Genomic DNA, 17,004 nt, shown 5'->3' with positions numbered 1-17,004 from the left:
ATGTGATCAAACCGGTACTCCTCTTGCATCACTTCGTGTGACAGTTTTCTAAAAGGGCACCCTAAAATTACGCTTGACACAGGAAATCCCGACAGCTTTTACAAATCTTCTAATGCTTGAGAAAACATCCTTTTGACTTCATGGCTAGCTCCCAGACTCTATTTTTGCTAAATTTCATCCTCTTTCTCCTTAGGCAATTAAGAAAATCTGATTATTCTAATTCCTACCAGTTCTAAACCCTACAATTTCTGATACTTAAACTCTCTAATAATCTCAACCACCAGCCATGTGTGCTCTTCCTGTCCCATCTCATGATCAGACCAATTATCCTCCTAAGTCTTGTCCTACGTGAAAGCTTGGGTTTATTAGACCTAAGTTACCAGACCTTGTAACCATTTAACCAGAAGAAACAGAAGGAATCCTAGGAAAGTAGAGAACTGCCAAGAGTACATACACGCAAAACCAGCTTAAGTGCAAATAAAAATGCCAAAATCAAGAGGGTCCCACCATGGAGGGGCCTCTAAGGTCGCCTTGAAGTTGAATCCTGGGAAAATCCACATGAAATCTATTTGGAAGTTTTGCTCACTGAAGCTGGTTCACTGAAAGAAACTATAGGAAGATGTCATAATCAAGTATTTCTCTCTTTTATAGACTTTATTTTCCTTAAAGGGGAAGAGAAGAGCTAAGGTCAGCATCTTCTTATATCAGAGCCAGGAACAGTTTCTTAGAATACAAAGCCTAGCATCGCTGCAACGCTGTAGTGAGAGTCAGGGCATCTGCGTCAGGGCGCTTTCGTGACTCCGTCCTTACCTTGGTGATTCGCCAGCCGGTCAGGCGGCGCTGGGAAGCCGGGTCCTGCCAGATTTCCAGGACGGCGAGGAGATGTCTGTTCCACCTGGTCCTGGAGAGACAGGTGGGGAAAGGCTCTGGTCAAAAGAAGCACTTCACAGGGGTCACATCCACCACCCCCAGCATTTCTTTTCTTTCTTCCCCCATTTCTTACTTTTTCGATTTATTTACTTTTTTAGTTTTGAACAACAGTTGTTTGAAATATGCAGTAAAAGGAAAGTTAATCATAAAAAGGGATAGCCTGCTGGCTAGGGAGTTGGAAGAAAAAGTTACTCCTTGTTTTTGGCTTACATTGCTTTCCCTGAATAGCAATTCAAAAAGAATTCCTGTCAACTGCAGGGTTTAAGCCCTGAATGTAAAGAATTAGCATTCCATGGGGCACAGGCATCTTCTGTAACAACTCCTGGTGATCGAGCCCTAGGCGGTCTGTTACCTGGGAAGGAAATGCCCAGCGACTGTTTTATAATTGGACCCTCCACAGAGCACCCTAGAGCTCAGTGGCACTGCAAAAAGAAATTTCCTTAATAGTATAGATGTATTCACATTCAATGTTTTTCCTACAGCAGTTTTAATAAGTCATATTTTTATAGGTGCTTGTCTAATCTAAACTTCCAAATTTACTGGCATATTATTCATAACATCCTCTGATTTTATTTTACTATCTGAAGAGATGTCACTATAATTTTCCTGTTGCTGGTTGTTGGTGGGATCTTTCTTGATTTGGTTCACTGATTAGTGGGAAATACATTTTATTGATATTTTCCAAGAATAATCTTTCAGCTTTTTTGACCCTCTCTATTGTATTTTGTTTCTATTTCAGTACTTTTTCTCTTTTTTTTTTCTAATTTTATTGGAGTCTAGTTGATTTGCAATATTGTGTTAGTTTCAGGTGTACATCACAGTGATTCAGTTATATATATACACACATTCATTATTTTTCAGATTCTTTCCCCTTGTAGGTTATTACAGAATACTGAGTAAGGCTCCCTGTGCTATACTTAGGTCTTTGTTGGTTATCTAGTTTATACATAGTAGTGTGTATATTCAGTGGCATTTTTTAGACCTCAGGTGAAGAGAAAAATTTTCAGCAAAAGTTAAAACAGCAACATTAAAATCAAGCCCACAACTCCAGGGCTTCCCTGGTGGCGCAGTGGTTGAGAGTCCGCCTGCCGATGCAGGGGACACGGGTTCGTGCCCCAGTCCGGGGAGATCCCACATGCCGCGGAGCGGCTGGGCCCGTGAGCCATGGCTGCTGAGCCTGTGCGTCCGGAGCCTGTGCTCCGCAACGGGAGAGACCACAACAGTGAGAGGCCCGCGTACCGCAATAAAAAAAAAAAAAAAAAAAGCCCACAACTCCAGAAAAACATCTTCATGGGATTATAATCAAGCCAATGAAAGATACATTAAAACATGGACAAAGAAAATGGGCCTGTAACATATTTCCATGCTTAAAATAAAGTATTAGCAGTGATTAACTTGGGGTGGAGAGATGACAGACTTCTCCGGTAGATTTAAGAAGCTTTCGTAATTTTGTATAAATGCACAGATATTGCCTCTGTAATTGGAAAGCTTTTAGAACTGTGTCAGAAAGTATAAGATCTGCATGGAAAATCTATTAATATTAATAAAAATTGACACAGTACAAGTAGCTACCTTCAGCATCCTGGTACCACAAAGCTCCGCACATGGAAAGTCCCCCTCCCCCACCCCCTGGGTGCCAGCATGGCGTGGAGCTTATGCTGCCAGCCGAACTCCCATTTCATAGATGAGGAAGCTGAGGCACGGAAGGAGCGTCCACCCGCTATCACCCCATGGTTAGGGGCAGCCCTGGGACTGGACCCCAGGCAGCTGGGCCCCAGAACCCAAGTGCCTTCCAGCCCAAGCTGCTCACACAAGAAACTCCAAAAAAGCACATTATTCTGACAAGACACTTTACGGCCTGAATGCTCCCCCCACCCCCTGGCCAGTGGCTTCTGCATCCAGAGCCCTGGCCTGCCCGGGGGTAGGAGAGGATGGGTGATAACCCCACTGTGTGTCCACAGGTGAGGGTCTGGTCCACACTCTGCTGGGGCCACTCCCAAGAGAGGGAGGGCAGAGTGGGGAGCAGCACGGAGAGAGTCCAGAAGGGAGAGAAGATGCTTGCTACCCGGGGAGCACACAGCCGCCTTCACACCTTCCTCCAGAAAACCTGGGAAAACTGAACAAAGACCTCTGGTAAGGGAGAGATTTTCACACGCTTCTCTCTCTCTGCTCTCCCCCTTCAAAAGGAACAGCGTTCTTTTGGCTTTTTTAACCACAGACATAATGCTTGCTAGTTAGGAAAATCTAGGTGCTAAAGAAAAGTATAAAGACAAAAGTGAACATGAACCTCTCTTCTCTCACCCAAGGATGTTATCCTATCAGCAGTTTCTGGGCTGTTATTTCAGAGAAAAAAAAAAAAATGCACACACAGAGAGTGTGTACAGATGCAACGTTTGAATTACTTATGGATAGCGTATATGTTATATTTGAATCACATGGGGGTTACAAATGATTCTGATAAAAAATGGAATCACAGTCATGACACCTACTGCTATATTTTAACGTAGCTTTCTGAAATTTTCCATGGCAACAAACATTCCCCATCAGCCCTTTCATAATTCTAGCATACCCCATTAAGTAGCTGTGTAACACGATTTCTTTCATTAATACCCAACTGGCGAACGTAGAGTTTGTTAAGAAAGTAAGGTTTTGATTGGGAGAGAGGAGAGGGATTAGTTTGGAGAACATGGTGTCTGGGAGGCAAGAGTGATGCCACTAAGACTGCCCCCCTCCCCCGCCCACAAGGTGCTGAAGGTGGAGCTGGGCTGTCAAGGTTAGAGTACAGGGTGGTCCCCCCAGCCTAAGAGATTCAGCAGTCTCCCCGTCCGGGGTCACCCCACCTATTTTCAGCACCTCCACAGCCCAGTGTCTCTCCATCCAATCGGCTCTTTACCATCTGAGAGAAATATTTTTTTCCTTCTTTTCCAAACCTTAAAACCACCCCTATAAATTTTTGCAAATACAAAGCAGACACAAAAATTAGCCTAAATCCCATGACAGTGGGGTAAGGTAGCATTCTCCTGGACTTTGCACCTTTACTATGCATAGCTGGACACTGCGGAAATCACATGGTCTAAACAATTTTGTGGTTTTTCCCCAACTTATATCACAAGAGGTTATTTTAAAACCTTGGTAAATATCATTTTTTCAGATTCTAAACTACTCTCAGAAACACTTTCAGCCATTTGCAAATTTCAGATAACATAAATACAATCAAGCAAATACCTTTGTGCATAAAACCTTGTCCACATTTCTGATTATTCGCTTAGGATCCCCAGAGGTAGAAGGCCTAGGTCGAAAGTTAGGCGCTTTTTTTTGAGTCTAGACACACACTGTCAAGCTCTCGTTCACTCAGCTTACCCCTCCACCTGAAACAGAGACCTGCCCACTTCCCAACATCCCAGACAGCTAACACTGCGATGGTGACTGTTTTGGAATTTTTATCTTGCCAGTCAGTCCCAGAGGCAGGCAGTGGCCTAATCCTGTGGTTTTCACAAGCAGGTCTTAAATCCTGAAGTTGGACAGTTTTTTCATATGCTTATCAGGCCTTTGTGTTTCTCCTTTTGGACTACCCTTTTTTTGACAGGCCAGCTGGACCAGTGCAAGGGCTCCCAATCGAGCCTCTGTGAAGGAACCTCAGCCCCCATCACCCAGCTGAGGGTTTGGGACCAGCGTCTGGACTCGCCGAGTCAGTTGGCAAAATCTGTCAAATGGGCCGCACACCGCCTGCAGGACGGCTGGGAGGGCACCAGTCCTGAGGCCCTGGACTCCCCAGATATGTCGGTCTGTCTCTTAACCTCCCAGGATGAGCTCTTTATGTGCTAAGAAACAAAGTTTGGCCCTCTTTGTAGCAAATACTCTTCCCACCTTGTCTGAGATTTAATTACACTTTTTGATTCTCAGAGTTTAAGTCAATGCAGTCACGTTTATTGACGTTTTCTTTGGGGCTCACTATTTTACGCTTGAAGCATCCGTTTACGTGTTGTCCTGGTTTCCTCCCCGACCGGGTGCATTCTCTTTCATCCCTCTGCCATCTATTTTGGAGGGCAGGAAGAGGTGAGGCCAAAAACCGACCAGTCCACGCAGGCCCATTTATCACCCAATCTTCCCTCGTGCCTGGTCTGGAAGGTCACTTGCACATCCCACGTTACAATCCACGCACACAGGGGTCTGTGGTCCTCGCTGGTGCCACAGACCTGCTCCTTCCTGGGCTAGCTCCCAGGTTCCCATGCTCACTGCTGCTGGACACGTTTATCATCAGCACGTTTCCCCCTTTGCTGCTTTTACATGAGTTCCTCAGCCACTTTCTTCTAAACAAGCAGTGTCAAAGTGTCACAGGGAAGAACAAATCTGACTCCATATTGGATCTGTTTCTTTTACTTTAACCTTTGTCCTCTATTGCTTTTGCTTCGAGTTAAATATACAGGAGAGCCCATTCTCAAGGCTCTGACCCTTAAGGATATAACACTTTTCCATTCATATAGAAATAAAAAGTTGCAGAACAGAGAGTAACATTCCTCTTGCTGAAGGTTTACAGGAACATTGTGAACTGACATACGCGGACAGCTGCAAGAACAAAGGATTGTGACACCAAGACGCCTGCAGCAACCAACCACGCCCCTCCCTCACCTGGCCTTTACAAATGCTTTGTTGAAACCCTTCGGGGTAGTTCGGGGTTTTCTGGGGCATAAGCCACCCACCTCCTTGCATGGCCCTGCAATAAACCTTTCTCTGCTCCAAACTCCAATATTTCAGTATAGTTTGGCCTCACTGTGCATCAGGAACGTGGACTTGCGTTTGGTAACGAAAGTCTGCTTAGATTAATTAAACTTCTCATCTGGAATATTTCCTTATATTTAAGTAATTACTACCCATTACTAACACGAATGTTGGGAGCGGACCATCTGACTGAAATCAGACCACACAAGCATCGAAAGTATAAACCAAGAAGCTGTGATACCCCACGTATTTCAAAGGGTTTGGGGGTCCAGCTGACCCGAGGCCCTGCTCAAGGCAGGCGTTTCTGGGGCTGGGCGTGGCCTGACAGGTAAACAAACACCTCGGTGTTTCCTGTGCACCTGCCATTCTGAGAGCCAGTCACCCAGCAACACGCTGCCCTCCTGAGAACACCTCTTTTCAGTGATGTGCACAGCAGACCCCACCGAGACCTCTGTTCAGAAAACAAGTAACCTTCTAACCTAATTTAAGGCAACCTTGTCTAAATAGTGTGACCAGATTTAGCAACTAAAAATACAGAACGTTCGGTGAAACTTGAATTTCAGACAAACAACTAATAGTTTTTCTGGTGTACGTCCCAAATGTTGCATGGGGCTTATCCTAAGAAAATGCTGTGGTTTATCCGAATTTCACTTGGCAGGCTCTAGTTTATCTGGCAACTCTACACCTAAAGTACCGTTTGAAATCTGACAGGCTTGCCTGGCAAATTACAGCAGTAAGAACAAAATCTCGACGATTGCCTCATTTGTTCATATATAAAACTCCCAGATCGAAAGAGCAGAAGTCAGCATATAGAAGCTTCAGACAAGAATTCTATTATCTTGCAAAGCCAAGAGGAATGAAATAGGATGGAAACTGATGGTGTTTGTAAACTAAAGCCAGAGCACGAAGGCCCACCGTGGCATAGAACAGAAACTCCCCACAGTGCTGGAAGGTCAAGTGCAGAGGAAGTGCACAATAATACAAACTGGGACCGGGGTAAAGTCTTCTCGCTGGGCTGGCCTGGTCTCCTCCAGGGCTAGTCTGGTCTGTCTGGGGGGGTTCTCCCGTCCCAGGTTGGTGGGCCTCCCTCTTGGTGAGGGGGTCAGAGTGGCCAGGCCGGGGCCCAGGGCCAGCATTACACAGCCTCCTTGTCTGCACGAGGCCCATGGCCTGCAGAGGGAGGCGCGGGCTCTTCTCTGAAGGTGGCCACTAGCCGACGATGCTTCTCTGAAGCACAGCCCTTGGTCACAGTGCTGTTTACCCCTCGGAGAGGCGGGCGGCTGGGAGCCCCTTCATTAAAGCTGCATGGGTCACTTCACCATTTAGTGCTGGATCCCAAACCCACGTGCTTTAGAAACATTTTCCAAAGTCGGAAGCAAGCAAGGCCTAGACACCTTCCTCCTGCAGGGTGACCTCGTGCTAAGTGATCTCGTCCAAGCCTCACTGAGCCCTGGGAGCTGGTGGGGGGTGAGCCACAGGGTGCGAAGGGGCAGGCAGGAGAGGCCAGACGTGGACTGATTCTCCAGCACGGCTGTGCGATTCCTCTAGAAAGTTCCTTAGTGAGCCCCACTTCTGGGGTCGCATGAACGCCCCCAGGCTTGCTCCTTCAGGCCTCTTGCTGGCTCCAGGCTGGGGCACCAACCTGGCCAGCTCCTCTGGACCCTCCAGTCCCACCCTGGACCTGTCCTCCTTACCCCCCGGGAGCGCCCACTGCCCACTGCTGAGGCTTCTGCCCATGGAGGGGCTGCGGGGGGGAACCTGCAGGTTCAAAGCTTACACCTAAAAAGTGCCTCAAGCTGGGGTCAGGACTCCACAGGGCCTGGCGACAGGGCTTGGGCCCCTCCCTGTCATTCCCAGAGCATCACGCTAGTCTCACCTGGAGAAACAAGTGAGAAATGCAGACTCCAGGGCCCTGTTCAGTCCTGAGTCTGAGCTGGAGTCTGAGCTCCTTACCTTAGGTGATTCACTCACTGGAACATTCCAGGGGCCACAGTCGTGTGCCTCCCCCTCCTGCTCTTTGTGGAGTCCTCACTGTCTGGAATATTCTCTGCCCTCCATACACACCATCTGCTCAACCTCCAGGTCCAGCCCAAAAGGCACCCCCTTCTGGAGCTTTCTGTGACAGCCCACAGGACCGTGGTCACTTACCCCTCCCCCCGCTGCCCTGCTTCAATTAAAGTGAGAAGTAAGGAGGGTGCACCCCTCCGCCCCTAGAGCACCGACCACCCTGTCCCCTCCTCCCACCCCCAGCCCGACCCCAGCCTCACCGCCGACTGCTTCTCAGGGAGGCGGTGAAGGTGGAGGCCCCAGGATGGAAGCAAGGCCTCGGAACGCTGTCCTGGGACACACAACCCCCTGCTGGAGGCCAGCAGAACGACCTGTGTTTCAGCAAAAACCTTGACAATGCAGCCTGGGTGCAGAACAGGCAAGAGGCCAACTGTCAGCTGGCACTCACGTCTAATAAACCCTGGCCTAAGCTGCTGTGGAACAGTACAAGATGCTCAAGAACACTGCTCCAGGGACCAGAAAACGTTCACTGGGCAGGTGAGCAGTTCTGGGGTCACATATGCCTCGGAGAGCAGCTAGGAGAATTTGATGAGACCGGAGTGTAACAGTCAGGACAGCATCTGCCGGGTAACAAATGAGAATGAACAGGTAAGGCCAGACTCTGGGATCAAATTCCAGTTTCCAACCTGCTGGTTAGTCCTGTGACATTGGGCAACTTCCTGCATCTCTGTGCTTCCTTGGGGAAGAATGGGGACCTCACAGGTCGGTTGGGATGATTAAATTAAAATGATGTAAAGAAAGGGTCTGTCGAGTGACTAAAGCTACCAGGTGTTCAGTGATGGTCAGTAAGCAACAGGGACAAGAAGTCCGTAAACAAGATCTCTCTCTAGTGGGCGTCCCAGGGATTTGTCCTCACACCTGCCTGTATACAATCTCTCAGGGACCTGAATAAAGACACAGTAGGTGCCCTTAGTTACCCTGCTAAGTTGAACAAAGATCAACACCACAGAAAACAGAATGAGAGGAACTGAAATGTACTCGACAAGCGAGAATGCTCAATCAGAATCTACAAGCAGAAATCCAACGTGAATAAACGTAAACACTAGAGGACTCAAAACCAACCAGCCAACCAGCCAACAGTGCACGAGAACGGTGTAGGGGAACAGGCAGTCCCAGGACAGCAGCCCGAGGCGGCGGCTAAGACAAAGCCAGAGTGGCTCCCAGCCACCCACAGCCCTACCGCCAGCTGGCCCTCTGCTGAGCAGGGAAAAGACATAATGACAAGGGATCCCCGCTCCAGCTCCCGGCAGCTCTTGGGCCTCCCCCAGGCCTTTCCCACCAGGTAGCCCTCCTGCCCCCTGACCTTGCTGCCTGGAGAAACTGCTGACCCCCAGCTAAGGCACAACAGGCCAACGCTTCTGAAAATCAACATGGGAAATGCAAGCGCCATGGCTTCTGTCATTTCACACAAGGTGCAGTTAAAGCTGTAAAACAAATCAAAATGGAAATCCACTAAGCTATAAGACGGCTGTCCTCGTGAAGAATAGGCAACTAAATGGCCCAAAGCCCGCTTCTGTCCACGGCATATATGTCTTACTGTAGAACTTTCCAACACATACAGGTGGGGAGGTGTGATCCAGATTTCATAGTTACCCTCCCCTGAGCCACAGACAATCACTAACTTTTATTAAAAATGGGTGTGAAGATTCCAGTTCAAGATGGTGACACAGGAAGATCCTGAACTCACCTGTTCCTACGGACACACTGACCTTACAGCTACACAGGGAACAACCTGCTCCTAAAAAGCCTACGGCTGGCTGAGTGATGCCCGCACGTCAGGCAAACAAGAAGGAAACCATATCAAGGCAGGAGGGAGGGGCTGGGACACGACCTGGCCATAAACCCCACCCCTGGCTCAGTGACCCACAACCGCGAGAAAACTCGAAATCTAGAGCTTCTCCCGAGGAGCAAAGGTTCAAACCCCACATCAGTACCTCAACGTGTAGGGTCTGCACCTGAGAGGCAAGCCTGAAAAAAACATCTAATTTTGAAAACCAAAGGGGTTCATGTCCCAAGATGCACAGGACTGCAGTGATCTGGAAGGGCCCACGTGCTTGGACTCACCCACCCAAGATAGCACCGACCGGCTCAGAGGTCAGTGCTATCTTCACAACCTCTCTGCTGCACTCTAGAGCACCAGTGATCTGGAAGGGCCCACGTGCTTGGACTCACCCACCCAAGATAGCACCGACCGGCTCAGAGGTCGGTGCTATCTTCACAACCTCTCTGCTGCACTCTAGAGCACCAGCATCTCCTGGAGGGGAGCTTTACATACTACAGGTGCCCTTACTTCCAGGTCAGGTGCCCTGGTTTCAGCAGTTGCTACCCAGGGGATGCCACCTGGTCACCTGGCTCTGGAGGCCAGAGGGTCTGCATTCCTGGGATTCACAAGACTCTGGCGATCAGAGAGATGGTTCGTGCAAAGATGCACCCTACGGCACTGCACAGAGAGCAGATGGAGCCCCAATATTTGTGACGGCCACCCAGGGGACACCACGAGATAGTCTGTCCAACGGGGCTTACTTTTGGGGCCCCACACGACTGTATATATTTATACACTTTTGAAAGCTAATGCCTGAGGGTCTGGCTTCCAAGCAGCCTGTACTGAGGTGCTGAGATCCTCCCCTTAAACACACTGACAGGTTGTGGTACATCATCAATGACTGGGAGACATCAAAAATATAATGGGCTTCCGAGAGAAGCACAAAGGTTTGACTGATGACCAAGAGCTGGGGTAGGGTTGACAAGAAAATGTATGAAATAATAATAAATCTCACTGAAAGGTAATTATATAGTATAGATATAAATTAGGCACTTATAAATAATTAGTTAAGGGATAACAAGATAAAAAGATGTAAAATACGACATCAAAAACATAAAACATGGTGGAGTGGGAGAGTAAAAATGCTGGGCTTTATTTAGAATGGGATCAAACTGAAGTTCTTATCAACTTAAAATAGACTGTTACAGATGTAACTTATTAAGCCTCACAGTAACCACAAAGCAAAAACCTATATAGAAAATATACAAAAGAAAAAGAGAAAGGAATACAAGCATTATATAAGCACTAAAGAAAGTCATAAATCATAAAGGAAGAGAACAAAAGAACAGAGAGGAACTACAGAAACAGCCCGGAAAAAGAAAATGGCGGTAAATTCATACCTATCAATAATTAATTTAAACATAAATGGACTAAACCCTTCTATCAGAAGACATGGGGTGACTGAATGGATAAAAATATAAGACCAGGGCTTCCCTGGTGGCACAGTGGTTGGGGGTCCGCCTGCCGATGCAGGGGCATGGGTTCGTGCCCCGGTTCAGAAGGATCCCACGTGCCGCAGTGTGGCTAGGCCCGTGAGCCATGGCCGCTGGGCCTGCCCGTCCGAAGCCTGTGCTCCGCAACAGGAGAGGCCACAGCGGCAAGAGGCCCGTGTACCGCCAAAAAACATATATATATATATATATATACATACACACACACATACATATATATATACACACACATATATATATATATATACACACATATATATATATATATAACCAATCTATAGGCTGCCTACAAGAGACTTAATTCACATATAAGACCACACACTGACTGAAAGTGAAGGGATGGAAAAAGACATTTCCTACAAATGGAAACCGAAAGAAAGCTGGAGTAACTATACTTATATCAGACAAAAGACCTGGAAACAAAGACTGCAATAAGAGACAAAGAAAGGCATCACATAATGATAAAGAGGTCGACCCAACAAGAGGATATAACATTTGTAAATATCTATGCACTCAACACAGGAGTGCCTAACTATATAAAGCAAATATTATCAGAACTAAAAGGAGAAATAGATAGCAATACAGTAACAGTAGGGACTTTAATACCCCACTTACATCAATGGCTAGATCATCCAGACAGAAAATCAATAAGGAAACATTAGCCTTAAAAGATACACTAGAATACATGGCTTGTACAGATATACACAGAACATTACACCTGAAGGCAGCAGAATACACAATCTTCTCAAGTACCCATGGAACATTTCCCAAGCTAGATCTTATGTTAGTCCATAACACAAGTCTTAATAAATTTACAACAGAAATCAGATCAAGCGCTATTTTCTGATCACGATAATATGAAACTAGAAATTAATTACATGAAGAAAACTGTAAAATTGGCAAATAAGTGGAGATTAAACAATATGCTACTGAACAGCCAATGGTTCAAAGAATAAAAATATAAAAAATACCTTGAGACAAATGAAAATGGAGTTATAGCAAACCAAAATTTGTGCAATACAGCAAAAGCAGTTCTAAGAGGAAAGCTCACAGTGACACAGGCCTACTTCAAGAAACAAGAAAAGTCTCAAATAAACAACCTAACTTTACAACTCAAGGAACTAGATAAAGAAGAACAAACAAAGTCCAAAGATAGGAGAAGTGAGGAAATAAAATTTAAAACAGAAATAAATGAAATGGAGACTAAAAAGGCAATAGAGAAGATCAATGAAACTAAGATCCCGGTCTTTGAAAAAAATAAACAACATTGACAAACCGTTAGCTAGACTCGGCAGGACAAAAAGAGGACACAAATAAATAAAATCAGAAATGAAAAAGGAGACTTTATAACTGATATCACAATTTACAAAGAAACATAAGAATCTACCACAAACAATTACACACCAACAAACTGGACATCCTAGAAGAAATGGATAAATATCTAGAAACATACAACCTACTAAGACTGAATGATGATGAAACAGAAAACCTGAACAAACTTACTACTAGTAAGGATATTTAATCAGTAATAAAAATCCTCCCAACAAATGAGAGTCCAGGATCAGATGGCTTCACTGGTGGATGCTACCAAACTTTCCAAGAAGAATCAATACCAATCCTTCTCAAATTCCTCCAGAAAACAGAAGAGGAGGGAACGCTTCCAAACTCATTTTATAAGGACAGCATTACCCTAATACCAAACAAAGATGCCACAAGAAAAGAAAATTATAAGCTAATATCCCTAATGAACATAGATGTAAAAATCCTCAACAAAATATTAGCAAAGCAAATTCAACAATACATTAAAATGATCATATACCATGATCAAGTGGGATTTATTCCAGGGATGCAAGGATGATTCAACATATGCAGATCAGTCAATATGATACACCAAATTAACAAAATGAAGGCTAAAAAAATCATAATCTCAACAGATGCAGAAAAAGCATTTAACAAAATTCAGTATCATTTTTGATAAAAACTTTCAACAAAGTGGGTATAGAGGGAATATACCTCAATATAATAAAGGTCATATATGATATGCCCACAGCTAACATCATACTCAATGGTGAAAAGCTGAAAGCATTTCCTCTAAGATCAGGAACAAGACAAGGATGCCTACTCCTGCCACTCTTATTCGACATAGTATTGGAAGCAGTAGCCAGAGCAAGTAGGCAAGAAAAAGAAGTAAAAGTTATCCAAATTGGAAAGCAAAAAGTGAAACTCACTGTTTGGAGATGCCATGAAATTGTATATAGAAAACCCTACAGGCTCCATCAAAAAACTGTTAGAGATGATAACAAATGAACTCAGTAAAGGTTCAGGATACAAAATCAATTGCACCTATATATACTAACAATGAGAAATAAAGAAAATAATCTCATTTACAATTACATCAAAAAGAATAAAGTACCTAAGAATAAATCTAACCAAGGAGATGAAAGGCCTGTACACTGAAAACAATAAGGCATTAATGGAAGAAACTGAAGATGCACATGAATGGAAGATAGTCCATGCTCATGGATTAGAGGAACCAATATCGTTAAACTGTCCACATTATCCAAACCAATCTACAGATTCAATGCAATCCCTATCAAAATTTTTCATTTTTCAAAGAAATAGTACAAATAGTCTTAAAATTTGTATGGAACCACGAAAACCCTGAATAGCCAAAGCAGTCTTAGGAAAGAACAGCAAAGTTGGAGGCTTCAAGTTCCCTGATTTCAAACCACAGTTGGCTCTCCATATCCATGGGTCCTACATGTGAGGATTCAACCAACTGAGGATTGAAAATATTTGAAAAAAAAATTCCAGGAAAGTCCAAACAGCACACTTGAATTGCTGCACACCAGCAATGCAATACATTTATGGTGTATTTCCAATACTTTAGATAGTGTTTACATGGTACTGGGTATTATAAGTGATTGAGAGATCATTTAAAGTATATGAAAGGATGTGCACAGGTTATACACAAATACTACACCATTTTGTATAAGGGACTTAAGCATCTGCAGATTTTGGTATCTGAGAGGGGTCCTGGAACCAATCCTCTGTGGATACCAAGGGACAACTGTATATTACAAAGCTATAGTAATTAAAACAATATGATAATGGCACAAAAACAGACACACAGATCAAAGGAACAGAACAGAGAGCCCAGAAATAAACCCATACATATATGGGCAATTATTTATGACAAAGGAGCCAAGAATATACCATGGGGAAAGACACTCTCTTCAATAAATGATGTTGGGAAAACTGGACAGCTACATGCAAAAGAAGGAAAGAATGCAAAAGAATGAAATGCAAAAGAATGAAACTCAACCACTATCTTATACCATACCAAAAAATTAACTCAAAATGGATTAAAGACTTGAACTTAAGACTTTGAAATCATAAAACTCCTAGAAGAAAACATAGGTGGTGAGCCCCTTGACTTATGTTAAGGATGTCTTGGTGATGATTTTTTCAATCTGACACCAAAGCAAACGACACAAAAGCAAAAGTAAAAAGTAGGACTATATCATATTAAAAAGCTTTTGCACAGCAAAGGAAACCATCAACAAAGTAAGAAGGCACCCTAGTGAATGGGAGAAAATATTTGCAAATTGTATATATGATAAGGGGCTAACACCCAAAATGTATAAAGAACTTATATAACTCAACACAAAAAAAAAAAAAAAAAAACACCAAACAATCCTATTAAAAAATGGGCAGAAAACCTGAATAGACATCTTCCCAAAGAAGATACACAGACGGCCAACAGGCACATGAAAAGATGCTCAAAATCACTAATCATCAGGGAAATGCAAATCAAAACAATGAGATATCACTGTACACCTGTCAGGATGTATTATCAAAAAGACAAGAAATGAGAGGGTTGGAGAGGATGTGGTGAAAGGAAACTATGCATTGACAGAAATGTAAAATGGTGTAGCTACTATGGAAAACAGGATGGAGGTTCCTCAGAATATGAAAAACAGAGCCACCATGTGATCCAGCAATTCTATTTCTGGATATCTAAAGAAAACGAAAACACTAATTCAAAATGATACATGTACCCCCATGTTCACTGCAGCATTATTTACAATAACCAAGATACGGAAGCAACCTATATGTCCACTGATGGATGAATGGATAAAGAAGATATGGCATATAAACAGAACATTATCCAGACATAAAAAGGAATAAAATCTTGCCATTTGTGACAACAAGGGTAGACCTTGAGGGCATTATGCTAAGTGAAATAGGTCAGACAGAGAAAGATAAATACTATATGATCTCTTGGTCTCTCGTGTAAGTGGAATCTAAAAAATTAAAAAAAGAAAGATTGGGAGTTTGAGATTAGCAGATGTAAACTATTATATACAGGATGGATAAACATACTATAGCACAGGGAACTACGTTCAACATCCTGTGATAAACCATAATGGAAAAGAATATAAAAAAAAGAGTATGTATATGTATAACTGAATCACTTTGCTGTACAGCAGAAATTAACACAACACTCTAAATCAACTATACTTCAATAAAATAAAAAAAATTTTAAAATAAAGCTCACAGATACAAAGAACAGATTGCTGGTTGCCAGAGACGGGGGTGAGGGCTGGGAAAAATGGGTGAAGGGGGTCAACAAAGGGTTAAAAAAATGCAGAAACAGAAGGTTTCTATTACAATCCTGGGGACCAGGCATGGTGCTAGACAATTGCATGAATTCTCATTTCCATCCTTTCTTTCACAGGTACTGTTTCACCCCCATTCTTACAGACGAGGAGGAAGGAGACCGGCCCCCAGCACCATGGCTAGATACTGTGTGACCCGTAGGAGAATGCATTCTCACCAGTACTGAGCTACGGGTGCTACACAAGCTGTTACGCTACCAGCCAACCACGCAAAGTCCTGAAACGTCAGAGAACTTGACAAAACCTGCAGTATCAGCACGCCACATTTGCCAGGTGCAAGGTCTGCAAAATGAGCCCCTGCCCCCAATGGAAATAACGCTCATAATAAATGACCTAGAGCCATTTTTTTGCCCCAGGTGACACTCGGCCTGTTTATTCTATGTAAGAGCACAGACAACAAGAGGTATTCATCAAACTAACCCTAAAACCAAATCACACACGTGGCTTCACCTGGGTCCAAGAAGCTGTGATGAGAGTATCCACACACAAAATTAATCCACAGTCAATCTAAGAAAGAAATGGAAAATTTTATCTGAGCCAACCTGAGGATTATAACCCGGGAGACGGTCCTTCAGTAAAGCACTGAGGACTGTTCCGCCTGTTAGAGGTCAAAGCAAGGTTACATAAGTTTTTGGACAAAGGGTTACCCATCAAATGGTGTGTTACTGACAGTGTACATGACCCAGATCTACACGCACAAAGTGAGTAGTGGGTCAGGGGTCTTCGTGGTCCCTCGCAAGATGAAGAAAGAAGGTCATCTCCTAAGGAGTAGTGACCCTTGATGAGATGAAGGAGTGTTATCTCCTAAGGAGGTCTGGTTACTGCAGATGCCCAACCCACACTAAACGTGGGGGACGAGGACCAAACGGGCAAAGGAAGTTTTATGTTTAAATTTTTCTTCCCTTGCCATAAGATATGAATTTTACTTCATCAAGAGAAAGGAAAACTTACCACGCCAGCCTTCCCGAATCAAGGAGTGAGGATAAGAATACATTCTAGTTATGCTGTATGAATACAGGCTATTGACTCTGACTTGCAAATACATGGACCATCTCTAAGTACAAAAAACTCTTCTCCAAAAGAGGAAGATGCCCCCCATGAACCCCTTCCTCACATCAGTCACAGTGGGTCTCTGCCCACCTGACTACACCCTGATCCAGGACCCCGCCCATCTCCTCTCCAGCCCTCAAAGGAAAAAGCAACTCTTACAGTATTTGAGGGCTTCTAACTATACCTTAGTCCTTAAGTATGGATATAAGTTAAGCTGTAAATTAACACATTGGGAGGTAACACACTGCGTAAAACTCAGAACGAGGGCTGGGTGACTAACAGC

General features: G+C 44.2%; 1 protein-coding gene across 4 annotated transcripts in view; it reads right to left on the bottom strand.

Annotated features, from left to right (window-relative positions):
- Positions 1–17,004, bottom strand: part of GRB10 (growth factor receptor bound protein 10) — a 199,442-nt gene that overhangs the window by 101,248 nt on the left and 81,190 nt on the right. For all 4 annotated transcript variants that reach the window (XM_060304923.1, XM_030871324.3, XM_060304922.2 and 1 more), the window contains one exon: positions 811–901. In XM_060304923.1, the coding sequence (XP_060160906.1) occupies positions 811–901 (91 nt within the window). The remainder of the gene's footprint in view (positions 1–810; positions 902–17,004) is intronic.

Source organism: Globicephala melas, chromosome 9 (genome assembly GCF_963455315.2).
Source record: "Globicephala melas chromosome 9, mGloMel1.2, whole genome shotgun sequence".
Taxonomy (NCBI): Eukaryota; Metazoa; Chordata; class Mammalia; order Artiodactyla; family Delphinidae; genus Globicephala; species Globicephala melas.
The sequence above is the reverse complement of the archived record's forward strand: the minus strand, read 5'-3'. Positions and strand labels throughout refer to the sequence as shown.